The sequence below is a fragment of the Notolepis coatsorum genome (assembly GCF_963971535.1).
Source record: "Notolepis coatsorum genome assembly, chromosome: 17".
Taxonomy (NCBI): Eukaryota; Metazoa; Chordata; class Actinopteri; order Aulopiformes; family Paralepididae; genus Notolepis; species Notolepis coatsorum.
The window spans coordinates 93,226,891-93,244,426 of NC_140181.1; the positions used below are offsets into that span (position 1 = coordinate 93,226,891).

Below are 17,536 nucleotides of genomic sequence, written 5' to 3' on the forward strand. Positions count from 1 at the left end.
GGCGTTGTCTAACGTCATCTAGCTGGCTAGCTACTGATAGCTCATAACATCATTGAAATTCGATTTTGCAGCTGTGGCTAAAGTTAGCTAGCTACCACTACCAGTGTACCATCCATCTGCGACAGACTTAATTAAACACTTCATGGAAACGGAGTAACGTTAATGTTATGTCGAGTTCATACTACACTACATGTATGAACTCGACATAACGTTAACGTTACTCCGTTTCCATGAAGTGTTTAATTTGAGCAGCAATCTGTTGTTGAAAATTTAACGTTAACCCTTTATTCGCCAATGACGTGTTCCCACGTCATTCTCCGCCATGCGTAATCTGCCAATGACGCAGTAAGGCATCTTTGAGATCAATATTTCAAAAATCTGTGATGGCAATCATATTTTACCCATGGAGACTTGGGATCTCCTGTTGATCTCCTCTCAACTCTCCAACGGTTCAAGAGCGCCATCTGGTGGCCGATCGGCGGATCGCCCAAACAGGAAGTGACGCGCCGGAAGTGGTGCTCATCCATATTCGGTCCGGGCACTCGCTATCGTTAGCGGGACTCTAGCTCGACACACTGGACAGCGATCAGTTGCCAATAACTCGATAAACAACATGATTTGGACGTATATACTATTATACAACCTGGAAATGGATCGCATATATCAACATCCCATAATCGAGAACTTTCTGCTCCCAACGGTCAGAGGAAGATGCGGTAAGTTTCAGCGTGTTTGATTATTATTAAACGTATAATCTGCTCTGATATATATATCGCCCATACTAAATAAATGATTTAACGTCGGCCACGGACTTATAAACCCCCCCCCCCCCTCCGGTCACCAGCAGATGATGAGGCAGGACGTTTAGGACCTTGTACAATTGAACGTTTTAATATGACGTCAATCGGTATCAAACTACATTTGATGATGTATATGTATTTATAGCTATAACTCGCGTTCTGCAGAATGCTGCAGAAAACGATAAAAACATATTTATACTTTAGACCGTATTTTAGTATGAATATGTGAATGAAAAAGTAGAACGTTGCTACATCCTAAACGATAGATACTTGACGTTGAATGGGCCATAGTAATGTCAATTTAGCAATACAATTTAAAAGGTTATAGCCCTGCAAAGAAGGGGAACATCTCCATAGACTTATAGTGGTGGCAGAGAGGGGGTTAAGATCAGAATTAATCCCTGGCAGATAAAGGGTTAATGCTCCGTGTATTGCAAGGACAGGAAGCAGTCATGAAATCGTTGTAGTCATATTGTAGTCTTTTAGTTTAACTAAAAGATTTTAACCAAATAAAAAGCAGCAGCACTATTGCATAACTGAGTCATGTTTGCTATGTATTTCTTTCTTTAGGAGAGTAGGACATTTGTTTTACAGTTTTAGCATGATGTTTTATAGATGGCTAGGTTGTAAACACAGGTTTTTGTTTTTAAGAGGGGGGGGGGGGGGTTTGATTTGATTGAAGTTTATTTCAAATATGCAACACAACAAACACACATCAAGTACAGATATAGCCTTAAGCCGTTCAAATAATAAATGTATAAATTCTTTTTTTAAATAATAATCTAAAAGAACCGATAAGAGTATCGATAAAGTACCAAACCGTTAAGCAGTATCGATAAGAGTAGTAGTATCGATAAAATCCTAACTATACCCTTCCCTAACTGTTAGTGTTTTTTTTTTAATCAATAAAGAAATATATTACATTATATATTATTGGTGCTCCTTACATTTTGGTGGGTGCTCCTACATTTTTGCTGGTGCTCCCAAGTAAAAATGTAAATTTCGAGCCCTGCAATGTCACTTTTTTCGACCGACCAATCAAAATCGAGGAAGTGGTGGGACTAAAAAGATCAACAAACATGGCAGAGGAGAGGCCGATTCTAATTTTACAAACTAAGAGTTTTTCATTTGATGAATGTGGCAAATGATATGCAAACATTTTATAAATGGGTTGAATAAATGCTTATTTAAAAATTATTAAAGCATACACCGGTGGGGGCAGTGCTCAGGTGGTGAACACAGAGTACCACCGACTACAGAGTGACAGAACGATGCAACTTATTTTTAACATAATTTTTCTATTTTTAAACACAGCTGTTTGCAGGATGCGTAGCGATGAGATAATGTATCTATTTGTGGCTATGTAATAGGGATGGGTACCGAATTAGGTACTTTTAAAAGGTACCTACCGAATCACGTCGGTACTACAGAGTACCGATTCACGTGAGATCCGTCTGTGCCAGATTTCGGTACTGTAAAAAAGAAAATTAATTTTTTTCTTCACGTCAACACGGACAATAATATACGCTTACCTAGGATTTTACTTGATTCAACAACAAAGCAGTCGGGGCAATGGCAAGCCGAAAACGGTCGAAAAGTGTGGTTATTTGAAGTTTGGATTTTTTCCCCCACAACTGAGGTAGGTAGATTACATTTTTAGAGACTAAAGTACCAAAAAAAGGTACCGTTGGGTACCGGTACCGTATCGGTTCAAATGTGAACGGTACTACCCATCCCTACTATGCAAGATTAATAAATAATATGAAGAAGGTTCGTTTTTTTTAGTGAGTTTCAACACAGGAAGTACCACTAAAACCTGAGTCTGACAGTTAACTCATTCTGCGCCACGGGTCGGGGCGCCAGAGGGCGCTATTACGCCAGCACTGTAAGTCAATGGGGCGCTTTGTCCACTTGTGAGTGCTTAAAATATATCTTATATTATATCTATAATAATAATAATAATAATAATAATAACTTAATTTTATATAGCGCCTTTCAAGAGACCCACGGTCGCTTTACATAGGGGGGGAATAACAAAGTAACAGACAGTGGACAGACACAACATATACATATAAAGTGAGAGATTAGGGGTTAAAGGCCGAGTTGAAGAGGTGGGTTTTGAGCAGTTTTTTTAATGAGTCCAGAGTTGGGGCGGCGCGGAGTTCTGCGGGGAGAGAGTTCCAGAGGGTGGGAGCTGCCACACTGAAAACTCTGTCCCCGAAGGTCCGCAGTCTGGTTCGGGGGATGGAGAGCTGACCAGTGTCCGTGGATCGTAGGGACCGTGACTGAGTGTAGGGGTGGAGGAGGTCAGTGAGGTACTGAGTAGGCTTGGGCGGTATAATTTTTTTCATACCGTCATACCTTGCTAACATAATATCCCGGTATGAAAAAAATGTCAACACTCACTCACCCCGTTTTATATTACATTCCCAAAGAAATGCCTCAGTCACTCGTTGTGCTGGATGAAGTCACTGGCGAGTCGACTTGTGGCGAGGGTTTTGCTTAAATCCGAACAGAGTCCTTTAATTGTCCAAATGCGACAGTGTGTGCAGAAAAGTTTAGCAGTACATGCTGCCGCCATCTTGCTCAGCTCAGCTCTGTGCGGGAAAGACGGACTGCCTCCCCTGCCCTCTGCTGGTGCGTGCTGTGTGTGTGCACTACAACCAATGCCGTCCCTGTCGAAACTCCGTTTCAGTGTAATAGAAACCTAAACCCAATGCCGTCCCTGTCGAAACTCCATTTCAGTGTAATAGAAACCTAAACCCAATGCCGTCCCTGTCGAAACTCCATTTCAGTGTAATAGAAACTGAAACCCAACTGTGATTTTGACGGTATTGATTTTCAATACAGTCTGTATTTCTAAATACCGTGGTATACCGTAATACTGTCATACCGCCCAAGCCTAGTACTGAGGTGCCAGAGCGTGAAGGGATTTGTAGGTGAGCAGGATGGTTTTGTAGGTGATGCGGGATTTGATGGGGAGCCAGTGGAGGTGGATGAGGGTGGGGGTGATGTGCTGCCAGGGTTTGGTGCGGGTTAGAACCCTGGCAGCTGAATTTTTAACATACTGGAGCCTGTCCAGGGTTTTGCTTGGGACCCCGGACAGGACCCCATTGCAGTAGTCCAGGCGGGAGGTTACAAAGGCATGGATGAGGGTCTCAGCTGTGGAGTCGGAAAGTGATGGTCGGAGTCTGGATATGTTTCTGAGGTGGAAGAAGGCGGATTTGGTGACGGAACTGACATGGGCTTGGTATGAAAGTAGAGTCGGTGTCAGTGAGTTGCTTCCAGTCAACATGTACAAAACGGAGTTTTTTCATCCGTACACAATAAAAGAAATAACGATTAAAACCCGACTTTTCTCGTGATTGGTGCTGAACGGTTGGCGAGTTAACCCGACTTATTCCGTGATTGGCGCAGAATGAGTTAATGGCTCAATTAGCAGAACAAAAGGCAGATGGCAGTTTTAACATGCCCCCAGTTCCAGTTGAGTGAAACCAGGCTGAATTAAGATTTTAGATTTACTCAAGTTGCACTCACTCTTCTCAGTTAGCAGATACCTAATCGACCAGTATGGGCGGCTACGTGGCGTATTGGGCAAGGCGCTCGCCACGAATGACGGAGACGCTGGGCTTGCCTGTTCGAGCCCAGCGCTCCCCATTGCTTTCAGTTTAGCTGGTCGTTCATACTAATACACATTGGCCGTATTAGGGGGTGGGAAACTGATGGGTGGGGATCGGGCGTTGTGGACAGCGACTCCTACAGGTCGGTTGGTGCGCCTGCGCAGTAGAATCAGGAAGTGTCGGGGGCAGCGTGAGCCTCCCACGTGTTACTCCTCGCCACTGAGAGATCGAGCTGCGCAGGTGAAAAGATGCGACTGCTGTTACCTCAAGTACCGGAGGGGACTTGTGCTATGTATGACTTAGTCCACATTGCAGGCGGCTTGTGGGAGGCAAGAAACAGCGTTCGTGACAGGGGAGGGTTGAATTGGATGATACGAAATTGGGATGGGAGAAAAATATAGAAAATGGGAGAAAAAAGTGGATCAAAAAAAAAACTACCTGACCAGTATCTTCCTTTTGTCTTTGCTGATCCTGCCCCAGTATGAGCCATAACAACAAAATAACATCCGTCACTCACTCTGCAAAACTTTGCATGGGAAAATGTAAACATGGGCTCTTCTGGTCTGCATACTAATCGTTTCTTCTGCTTTCAGGCAATCAGACTGCCAGACACATGCATTTTCAGTATCACTGTATAGAAATAGCCAATTTTCTTGCTGATGGTCTCGTTGGCTTATGTAGGTCATATGAGGCTGCAGAGAGTCCCGACACTGTGGGAAAACCTCCTGTGTGGTCCCTGTCCCTAAGTGCCCGCGTCCCAGCACGTCCAAGGACTACAGGCCGGTGGCTCTAACCTCTCATATAATGAAGACCATGGAGGTTAGTCCTGGAGCAACTCCACCCGGTGATCAAACCCCACCTAGACCCACTTCAGTTCGCCTACCAGCCCCGACTGGGGGTAGAGGATGCTGTCATCTACCTGCTGAAACGAGCCTACACTCACCTAGACAAGCCGGGGAGCACTGTGAGAGTCATGTTCTTTGACTTCTCCAGTGCTTTTGATACCATAAGGCCTGGGCTGCTGGGTGAGAAGTTGGAGGCGATGCAGGTAGAGGCCCCCCTGGTGTCCTAGGTTGTTGACTATCTGACGGGCAGACCACAGTACGTGCGCCTACGGAGCTGTGTGTCAGACAGACTGGTCAGCAACACCGGGGCCCCGCAGGGGACAGTCCTCTCTCCCTTCCTCTTCACCGTCTACACCAACGACTTCCACTATCGGTCAGAGTCCTGCCACCTTCAGAGGTTTTCTGATGACTCTGCGATAGTGGGATGTATAAAGGACGGTGACGAGAGGGAATAGCGGGAACTGGTAGTGGACTTCGTCACATAGTGCGATAAAAACCACCTGCAGCTAAATGTGGCGAAGACCAGGGAACTGGTGGTGGAGCTGGGCAGGAGGAGGAGTGCACCTGTGACCCCCGTTTCCATCAGGGGAGTCGATGTGGACATGGTTGAGGACTACAAATACCTCGGTGTGCACATCGACAACAAACTGGGGGGGGGGGGCGGTCAGGTGGCGTAGCGGAGATTGTGCTCGTCACCAATGCAAGAGGCTGCGGTCTCGACTCCCCGAGAGTCAGCATTGCCTTGGCTTGGGCTGATCGCTATACTAACCCGCTTGGCTGAGTTAGGGGGAGGGAAACCGTGGGTGGGTCCTGGGCGTTGTGGACAGCGACCCCTACAGTTCGGTCGGGGTGCCTGCACAGCGAGGGCAGGATCTGGAGAAAGGTAGTGTGACCTTCCACACGTTACACTCTCCCGGTGAGAATCTGCGCTGCCAGGCTGGCTGCCGGCTGGCTGCACATGTGTCAGAGGAAAGCATGTGACGGTCTCCGGCCTCCCGGACCAACAGTAGGGGGGGGTGCGCAACAACCAGGGAGGGGGTTGGGAATTGGCATAAACGACTAACAGTGGGATGGGAAAAAAAATCGGGAAAAAGGAGGGGGGAAAAGATTTTAAAAAAAAAAAAAAAAAACTGAACAGGTCAAAACATGCAGAGGGCGAGGCACTGTACCAGAAGGGCCAGAGCCGACTCTACTTCCTCAGAAGGCTGAGATCATTCAATGTCTGTACAAGGATGTTGAGGATGTTCTATGAGTCGGTGGTGGCGGGCGCCTTCTTGTACGCTGTGACCTGTTGGGGCAGCGGACTGAGAGCAGGGGACACAAACAGGCTGGATAAGCTGGTCAGGAAGGCCAGTAGCGTGGTTGGGGTGGAGCTGGACTCCCTAGCGAGGGTGGCGGAGAGGAGGAGCCTTGCTAAGCTCCAGGCCATCAGGGAAAACCCCTCCCACCCACTATACACAGACTTGGCTGACAGGCGGAGCATGTTCAGTGCTAGGCTCACACTACCTAAATGCACCACTGAACGGCACAAGGAAGTCCTTCATTCCAACAGCCATCAGACTATAGTATGCATCACTGTGCCTCACTGAGCACAGAGTGACAGTTACCATTATCCTGGACTCTTACTTTTGAAACAGCACTGTGCAATACTACACCTACTGTAGACCTCAGTATATTTTTTACTGTATATTTTATTCCATTTTTATTAGGGATGTCCGATATTATCGGCCGACCGATATTATCGGCCGATATCGGCAGTAAAATGTGATATCGGAAAATATCGGTATCGGTTTAAAAACAAAAAAAAACAATAACAATATTTGTTATATATATATATCCAGTGAAATTATTAGTTACCTGAAATTATTCAGTTTTTTGGACGGGGAAACCCTGCATATATCGGTATCGGTTGATATCGGTGTCGGAAATTAAGAGTTGGACAATATCGGAATATCGGTATCGGTATCGGTAAAAAAGCCAATATCGAGCATCCCTAATTTTTATTCTATTTTATTCTACTCTTATCTTAGGCAATTTGATTTGTTTTGTTATTCTTATTCGTGATCTGTTCTGCAGTGTCAAATTTCCCTCGGGATAATAAAAGTATTTCTATTCTATTCTATTCTATTCATCTCTTAACTCATTCGGGGCCAAACCCGAGATAAGTCGGGTTAACTCGCCATCCGCTGGGCGCCAGATTAAATTAATGTAACTTATTCTAGTCTTACCAATAGCAATAGATTTTAGAACACCTAGATTTATCGATAGCAATAGTAATATAATGTTAATGCAACAAAACGAATGCCTTGCTTTGTTAATCATAACGTTGATGCAGTAGCATATGTCGTTGTGTTGGCTGTAATGGACATGAGAATAACATAACACTGTGTACACATTAAAATTGTGATAATCTATTCTAACATTTTCAAATCGATGCAGTTGAATTTTCCCCTTAGGATCGATGCATTGTTACACCCCTACACCAAAGTCACTGGCCCACTGTGCGTGTGTGTATGTGTGTGCTAACTTGGCTAGCGTTATCAACAGGAGAGGTGCCGGCAAGGCTAGAGGTTCAATCGGTCGCATCCAAACGTCTACGGGACATCTGATGCATATGCTGTGGTTGGTTATGCAGTGGACCAAATCGACATTGGATGTAACAGATGACGATCAAACAATTGGAATATTATTTTTGGAATAATCCCGATCAAAGGTAAGGATCATCTGACGTAAATTCTGGCTTGATTGTGCAAGGTTTTCATACCGATCCAGCTGATCAGCGCTTTTAGCGTTCAATACTAATGCCGTTACTGGTAATCAATAATCAGAAACGAACCCCCCCCCCCCTTTCATGCATTCATGATGAAACATAATACCTACTGTATGAATTTGATTCTGGAATACTAGCATGTATAGGCAAGAAACGCCAATGCAAATAGTCGAATTTACCTATATGGCTATTACGCAGCCTTTCAGGAATTACCCCATACCGCTGTAAAACCATACTTATATTCACCACGGTATAACACGGGAATGTATGCATGGAAAAATTATCTATTTTTTGCATCTTGACTGGAAGAAACAGTGTCAAATGACTATAGCAATGTATCCATGGCTAATATATAGAATATAGATTTAGCTCTACAAACAAGGTCATGCAGTCATATCTTTTAATGCTTGGCCCAGCTACAGCGGTCAGCGTCTAATGGCTGGCACTGATTGAGTTTGTGAGGACCAGAATGGAAATAAACCGTAAGGTTTTATTGTGTTTTAATCCTCGACGATTTTAGATTATATGTGATGGCTGTACCGGTATTGTATGTAATTTTGATTGTCAAATAAATTCAATCAATTCAACAGGCAGGCAGAAAAGTGGCAATTTTTTTTACTTGAACTTAAGGACCGCATACTTTTTTTGCAAAGCTTAGCTTTATACTTATAGCACGCATGGTCTCTTTTAAAAGATAACATTCTGAAGTTACTAATGCAAAAAAGGAGAATCACTTTTAGTGCTAATGAAATAGAGTAAAAGAGGTTTGAACTTGAGTTGAACTTGAACTTGTGTACTTTGTGTACATTTTTATTTAGTGGTTGCAAGATTCCATATTCCAGCATAGAGGTATGACCACGGTTCCATAGCCTTATGTAGTACAGGTCCAAATTTGATAAAAAATCCGTTCAGAAATGAGTGTTTGAGAGGTTTTAGTAAACCAACGCCAAAAAATAAAAAGAGTTCCAAAATCCATTTCTACCATCCACCTTGTGCGTTCTGAAGTCTGAGTCACAACTCATGTTTGCTCGACAATTTTCACTTACTTCCTATATTCGCACCTCCCCACGTGGGGTATCGTTGGAAGCGGACACTCATTGGCTACAACAACCGGTTCGATTCTGGAAGTGTCCTTGAGCAAGACACTTAACGACCAACTGCTCCCGATGAGTGTGAATGTGTGAATTATGTGAGTCAAAGGAAAGTTGTAAAGCACTTTGGATAAAAGCTGCTATATAAATAAATGCATTCCATTTACCATCTTGATAGTCAGGGCTAACAAGACTAACACAAGACCTGAGCCATATCTCTTTGAATGGGGAGACATCCCTATCCAAGAATCTGTCATGTTTATCATTGTTTTTCTTTCATATTTTAAGTCACTGGTAAATTACTGACAACCCAAAATTGGTCAAAAAGGACAACATTTTGTGATAGAGGAATCCCCCCCACACACACAAATAGATCAGTTTCAACACATGCACCATCCAGTGGTTTCTACCACGGAATCCTTAGTTACCATGGCAACCACTCACTGCACAATTCCCAGCCTTTTGGCAGAGATTGCGGTTTAAGTTAAAACATCTTTAAAACTCCCATTTCACCTCAAGACGCAGTCAATTATTATTTTTGCTCAACATGGTAAATGGACTGCATTTATATAGTGCTTTTATCCAAAGCGCTTTACAACTTATGCCTCACATTCACCCAGACATTCACACACAGATGGCGGAGGCGACCATGCAAGGTGCCAACCTGCTCATCGGGAATAGTTAGGGTTACAGGGAGGAGCCGGAATCGAACCGGGAACCTTCCGATTACTAGATGACCGCTATACCTCCTGAGCTACTGTCGCACCCTAACATAAAATCACATCACATCCAATTAGTTTCATAGTTGCCGCCGTCCTCAGTGTGACGGTTCACCACGCTCAACTAGTGTTGTCACGATACTGGAATTTCGACTTCGATACGATACCTTGAAAAGTATCGATACTTCGATATTATTTCGATATCAAAAAAAATATATATATATATATATTTTTTTTATATTTTTTTTATTATTGCAAGACAAAAATTATTAAAAGTCAGTACTCAACACACAATGCATAATGAAACTTTCAGTAAAGGTGGTTAAAATATATGCAAGTACAGAAACAAGATAAAACAAAATTAGTCTATAATAACATTTTAACCGTATACAGTGTATATCCAGCGAAATTACAATTATATAAATGTTAGTATATAATATACCCCTAATACCTATTTTCTAAAACCCTACACACATATGCTCCAGCTCGAACCCCCCCCTCCCGGACCCCCTCTTGGATAGTACCTCCATTATCCCTCACTCCTAACCAGACACTACCATTATAAGCTAGCTTTTATTCTCTCCACCACTTCTAACCACATTGACATTTTGGATTCATTGAGACGCAGAATTCTTGCTGTAGATATTTCTTGATATATCACATCGAGATATGTAAGAAACCACACTTTTCGGCACATTTTTTCCGGTTGAAACCAACGTGATGCGATCAGTTTTTTAGCTACTGTGATACCCGATAAAACCAATCTCTTTAGTTGTGGATTCACTGCAAACTCAAAAACATCATTCAATAGTAATACCGAGGGGTGTACAGGTATATTCCAAGATACGAGTATTGATAATTGTTGGGACACATCTTTCCAGAATGCCTTAACTGGTGGGCAGTCCCAATACATGTGCATAAATGTTCCTTCGTCCCCATTTGTACATTGGGAGCATTTGGAGTCTTGTTTAAGCCCCATTTTGCACAGCCTTATAGGAGTCAAGTATGTCCTGTGAATATAGTTCAGATTGATTTGTTGATGATCCGGGTTCCTTGATGTAAGTCGGACATTTGCCCAGGCTCCTATATTTTTTTTTTTTTTTTTAACAAATTTAGCTTCAAATTTAGCTTCTCTCTGGTACTATAAGAGAAGATAAATATAACAATTTTTAAACCCTTTGTTTATCTTTAGATCACACATTTAAAAATAACTGTTCATCTCACTTCAATAATTTTTATTGCAAATGCAGAACATGGTATTTTCTCAAGCAGACAGATGTAAACACTGTAATCTGTGTTGCATGTACCTGACAAACTGAACTGTTTGTATTACAGTTAGTAACAGTTTCGTTTTTATTTAAAGATAACGAGAGAGAGAGAGAGAGAGAGAGAGAGAGAGAGAGAGAGAGAGAGAGAGAGAGAGAGAGAGAGAGAGAAAGAGAGAGAGAGAGAGAGAGAGAGAGAGATAGAGAGAGAGAGAGGCTATGCTCGGAGCATTTTAGTAACGTTACATTTTCAACAAGATTGCTGCTATTTAAACACTTGATGGAAACGGGGTAACGTTAACCTTATGTCGACTGTAGTATTGTATGACCTCGACATAACGTTTAAACGTTAACGTTACTCCGTTTCCATGCAGTAATTATAAAAGTAGCCAGCTAAGCTAACGGAGATAGCAGTAGCTAACGTTAGCTGGTAGCTGTAACGTTACAACGAATCAGCTGTTGATATTATGCGCCATCAGTAGACAACGTATCATGTATTAAACTAGAGTTAATGGTTTAATTCTTCAGTCACAGTGACGTTGAAAGAGCAGCTGTCACGAACCTCTTTCATTTCTTTATGGAGATCAGCGCTGGCACTGCTCTAACACCGCTTGCCAATAGCATTGGGGCATTTGTAGCTTGTCCTTCGTTGTTTACTTGAAACCCGAAGTACCTCCAAACAGCACTTTTGCTGTTTTCTTTATCCACAAGCACAAGTTGCGGAGGCTCTGCATTTACCATCTTCAGCTAAAATGTTTGTTTACTAACTGAAGACTGCTCTCTGTGACTCTGTGAGGGGGAGGGCTGGACTCGGAGGAGCCGGGGGGGCAAGCGCGCTGAGCGCTCTGAACAGGCGTCAACAACTTGAGGTAGAACACTCGCCAGCTGGTACCGATACTGCAGAAAGTATCGGTACTTCGGGAAATGAGTATCGAAGCCGTTTTAAATATTCAGTATCGATATGTATCGATACTTCGATATTTTTGACAACACTACGTTCAACACAACCACAGTGGTCCGCCTTCTCATCAGAGAGACTGTCTCTTGACATAACCTTGCAACCCTCGGCCCAACAGCGACCATGACGGTACAGGGATGTGGAAAAAGCCAGAGAAAAGGCTTTGTATGGGTGATTGAATATAAAACGTAATCAGTGCCCCCCCCCCCCCCCCCCCCCCCCCATACGTGGAATAATTTGCGGCAGCCCACCACCAAGATCAGACGGACCCACCGCAAACAGACGCAAACACATTTCCCAGAGTGGTACAGCAATAAGACTACATTACTGATGCTCCTTGTGTTGCGCGTATATAGTATACACACCAAGTCCTCTTCACCGCTACACTCAATATCTTGTCATCCACCGATAACCAGAACAAATCTGTGAGAAGCACAGGCGTGGACCTACTTGAATCCCCCCCCCTGTTTTTTTTTAAGAATAATCCAAAACAAATAAGAGAAGAGAGATGAGTACGAACCAGAGACATTGATGGAGGTTCCAGCATCAATGATGCCACTGTTGGGGCGAACGCAGTATCTGCGCGGCGCGGTCGTCTTGACTTTGAAACACACATTTCTATCTGTCGGGTTGCTGAGCTTCAGGGTGGCAGTGACGACATCGGTGAACGGGCCTGGAGACGAGACGAGCCAGAGACACGTAATGGCGTTAGTGGCTCGGTAGTCAAAGAGGGAGGGAGGGAGGGAGAGAGAGGGAGATATAACCCTGTGGAAAACATGGGATACGTCTTTTAATTGTATCAAGGAGGGTCCGAAATGCATTGTGACGTATCCAGGACTCCTCCTGCATCTCGAAACCTTCATACGCACATCATGTGTCCCATTACACAGTACACACATGCATTAAGGGCAGGCCTATGTTACAGTTTGAAAAGGAAATCGGTATTAACACTTTGAGTGCCAGCGACGTTTTATGTCGTTATTTCGTGCCCCCCGTTGAGTGCCGACAACGCATTTTTTTTTATTAGCGATCTGAATTCATATTTCATCAACCGAGTCTCCCGTTGGTACAGCAGCCCCTCTAGGAGCTCCGATGGGAAAATACCGCCCCCTATCGTCTATCCCTGTGTAACTGCAGGCCATTCGATTACACTGGTGGATCTGTGGGGGGGAGCCTACTGGCTCCACTATGCTGGCGAGGGATCTGATGAAGAGGGAAGTGATCGCGAGATGGAAAGCAGCCTGGAATATATTTACAGCAGCCAATAATCAATCAATAAACACGATCGATATTTGGAATGGCAATCAGGAATTGGAATAATCTTTTTGGAGAACATCTGATCTAAGGTAAGGAGTCTATGTTACCAGTTTTAGGATAATCAGAGCTGTTTTCACTGAGATAACAGCGTGTCCCGTATGTGTATATGTGTGTGCTGTTGAGGAAATAAGATAATCGATTTCTCAGCTCGCTTCTATAGCGTGCATAAGTACACATATACTATCGATAATCTAGGGTTTTATTTGAAAACTATTCATAAATAGGCCGACAAATGACAACGTGTCTAGTGTATTCGAGAATATTCCAATAAATGCCGTTTATGACGGAATCTTTCTATTTTCCTGAAATTTTCGAGAAAACGATAGCTTTTCGAAATGCTATAAAAAGGATATGAACCGATTAAAAAAAACAATCCGTTTCGACAATGTTGACTGCAAACAAGTCATTGATAAGCGACGGGCAGATTAGACACAGCCATAATTTAAAACATAGATTATGCGTTTTTAACGCTATCATTGAAGTGGGTGGCGGCATTCAAGGGGGTAAAAAGGAAAACATGGCCGGCACTGAAAGTGTTAAGATGCTTTTTTTTTTATTTATTTTTGTATGTGTATTATGCGTTATCTTTTGTTGTGTGTTGTCAGCAACTATGGCTGCTGCAATCATTTAATAATCGTGTGATGGCGATGACATGAGATCATCGTGGTCATTTTGTATAATATAGGCCCTTGCATGGGAATGGTTGTTTATTTCTCCTTCTTCCAGTATGGCTGCCTGTAACCATTTCACTTTCAAAAGTTAATTCCTAATTTCTGTGCAATGGTTAGTAGGTTAAACACTGTAAAAGCATGATATTTTTGCATGACAAGACAAGATCCTGTAATAAGATCCTGTTGATACATTTTTCATATATCCACACAGCAAACGTTGTCTCTTCCATTGCCAAGGACAAAACAATGGTTGTTATATTACAGGCAGCCATGTTGGAAGATGGTGAACATTCCATACAAGGCCTCTATTGTGATCATTTTAGGTCTAGGTTATTACTTAGGCCTATATTCAGATTAATCTGCATGATGTTTAATAGTCAAATCTCTGTGGAGGAGGTTGCCGACTCTGCAGAGAGGTCAATTTGCCTATTTGTCAGGCAATAATCGTCATCATTAAACATGTCATGATCATAGGAGGCCTATTGGCAACACACACACACACACACACCACACACACACAGTGAGTATGCTCAGAACAAGATTCAGACTTGATATACAGTGGCAGGTCCATTGATGACTAAGGCCATGTATGTCTGCCTGTGTCTGTGTGTGTTAGGGCTGGGCAATAGATATTATATTGTATATTATCTTCCTGTGTTTACTTTTATAATTTAACACTTTAATTGTTTAGATTTCAGAATGCTAGAAAACAAATTAGAGTTCTCACAAATTAAAATATCCCAAAACATCAATTGAATATGTCTTTGTTTGATACTGTATCACACGTCCCAATTACCATACAGTCAGATATGATGAACATCAATCGGTTCATCAAACACATTATTTTCCATGCCTAAGAAGATGATAGTGATAATGTGCTACATCGAGAACAAAAGTCATCCTAATTATTATTATTATTATTATTTTTTTTTTTTACATATCATCCAGCCATGAGTATATTGTTACTGTCCTAAATCCTACATAATCTAGGCTATATTCTATGAAATTTAGGCCAGGCAGCCCATCCCGTGTGTGTGTGAGTGTGCATGCATGCGTGTGTGTGTGTGTGTGTCCGTCCAGGCATGTAAGAAGTGGAGCAGAGCATTTGTATGGCTGCGTGCCAGCCAGCCACCTTCAACATTTTACATTAAACATTTAGTGTCTCAACTGTTTTAATAGTGGCGTAGTGTCGCTTGCAGCCCATTCTCCTCTATATCAGGTTTGAACGACAGAGCACAACAGAAGATGCTCGCACTGCATTCACGACTATACCTTCGTTGTACCACTGTGTCAAACCACGTAGCACTGTATGATAAGCATTGTGCAATAACACTGTACACATGTGTATTTATATCTACATCTATATGCTGGTGTATGCATCATGTTGTGCACAATTGACATACATTATCTGTGCACTTTACACACGCACTGTACAATATGTACATGTCACTTCACTGCTACTTGCACTCTGGTTAGATGCCAACTGCATTTCATTGTGCTTGCACTGTACACTGTTCTCAGTGTGTTGCCCTTAAAATATAACACATAATATTGAACTGTAAATACAAGTTATTGTTGGCCATTAGAGAGTCATGCAGATAAGTTATCTTTGCCCTGCTAAAGCATTAATTCTTTACAAAGAACATCATCTTCAGCTACCCTCAGCTGAGAATAAGTATCTTATTATCACATCCAAAACATGTCTTTGGTAAGGAAACCCATTGAGCCATTTGTGTCCATTCAGTAGTTCGGACATGGACTGCAGGTAGACCGACTCTTGGCCACAACCTGACTGCATGGGATGCACTTTAGCTTATGTTTTGCATTTAAGGGCCGCATCGATCACCCTGTAAAGAGCACCACATCGAGCCCATCACTTTTAGACTAGAGATGCATCATCTGACCCCGATTATATAGCAGTATCACACCCGATCTAATAATTTCACAACAAAAATAGCTTGACATATTCCAGACCCACCCGCTCAGCTCAGTCTTTCTGCAACCAGTTAGGCATGGTCATACTAAAGCCGACTAAGAAGAATTCACTTTGCCTGGATTGAAACAGTCAAAGCTCTCAGTCAACGACGATGATCATACAGATTGGTTGATTGATTGATTGATTGATAACTTTATTAACAGATTGCAGAATGGGTACAATACAGTACAGCTCAATACACACAATTGTTAAGGGGATGCAGACCAGAGAAAGACTTTCGTCTTGTTTACATCAGGGTCCCCCCATTTTCAATTCATCCGGAATCAGCTAAGCAGTGTCCCCCTCCCCCTGATTGTGGAAAATGCTAGAATGGTCCAACAACACGAAGCGTGTTGCTAGGATGAAAAGATGATGAAGCATGCCCCGGGATAATACCTCACACACCGTGACATTTTAACGTCTATAATAAACGTGGGACATTAACTGGAGCGAATGGGCCGGACGGACAGGCCTGCAGTCTCTGCCTCGGTGCCAATGACAGCTAGCCAGGTTAGCTGCTTAGCTTAGCTAGTTAGCATCGGTGCGCAATGTCTTTCCACCTGTCATTCTCCTCCTCTAAGGTTCGCTCCAAAACCCCAGACAACAACAACTGATCATGTACAGTATATACAACACGGATCCCCCCTCTCACCAAATAAGACGTTTAATAAGAACATTTTCATTAAACGCACAACGTTATCTAAAACTGGAAATGGATCTGTTGAAAGCCTGTAGGTATAGGCTGGCTAGCGTTAGCTTCTCTACTTGGCAGTCAGGGGCCCTGCTGCTCTCCTCTCCTCTTACCTCTGAACTTCAGTTCGTGTTGTGGCTCTAGCGCTAGCACTTGTTCTGGTCTGGCCATGTCCCGGAGCGTCGGGGTTCCTTTCTGTCGGGACTCGCTAGTCGCTACGAGGACACACAACAGTCAACAACCACAACAACAACACAACAGCTAGTCGTTGTTTGTTAGCAGTCGTGAAAAGCTATAACGTTAGTTGACCGAATATACAATCAAGTCCTCGGTTTGTTAGGGTGGAAGGTGGATGATTACAGTCGCGCCACCACTACTTCTTCTTTGGACTGCCAACGACAGCTGAGGCTTGCTAGTGCTAATGTGCTAACTCTAGTAAGCAGAGAGGAGAAGGGAAGGAAGGACTGCGTGACGTCAGGATGGGGGTGCGGGGGGGGGGGGGGCGGTGCCTGCTTGGAATGTCAGCTGGTTTCTTGTAAAATTAAATTAACATCATGCCACATCATCTTGTTTACAATGTAACATAAGGAAATAATTATAATAATTTGGGGATAGTTAAGAAACGTAATGATGATGTAATAAAACTAATTTGGTCAAGTCAACTCCCAATTCACTTTGAAAATGGGGGACCCTGATGACGTAAACAAGACAAACGTCTTTCTCTGGTCTGCATCCCCTTAACAATTGTGTGTATTGAGCCGTACTGTAATTGTACCCATTCTGAAATCTGTTAAATAAAGTTTTCATTCATTCA

General features: G+C 43.0%; 1 protein-coding gene across 2 annotated transcripts in view; it reads right to left on the minus strand.

Moving 5' to 3' along the window:
- The window catches only part of LOC311244453 (vesicle-associated membrane protein-associated protein B/C-like), a 30,516-nt gene extending 13,346 nt beyond the window's left edge, over window positions 1-17,170 (minus strand). For both annotated transcript variants that reach the window (XM_084333970.1, XM_084333969.1), the window contains exons 1-2: window positions 16,836-17,170; window positions 12,589-12,741 (exon numbers count right to left, since the gene is read on the minus strand). In XM_084333970.1, coding sequence (XP_084190096.1) covers window positions 12,589-12,741; window positions 16,836-16,893 — 211 coding nt within the window. In that variant the 5' untranslated portion in view covers window positions 16,894-17,170. The remainder of the gene's footprint in view (window positions 1-12,588; window positions 12,742-16,835) is intronic.
- Between the last annotated feature and the right edge of the window lie 366 nt (window positions 17,171-17,536).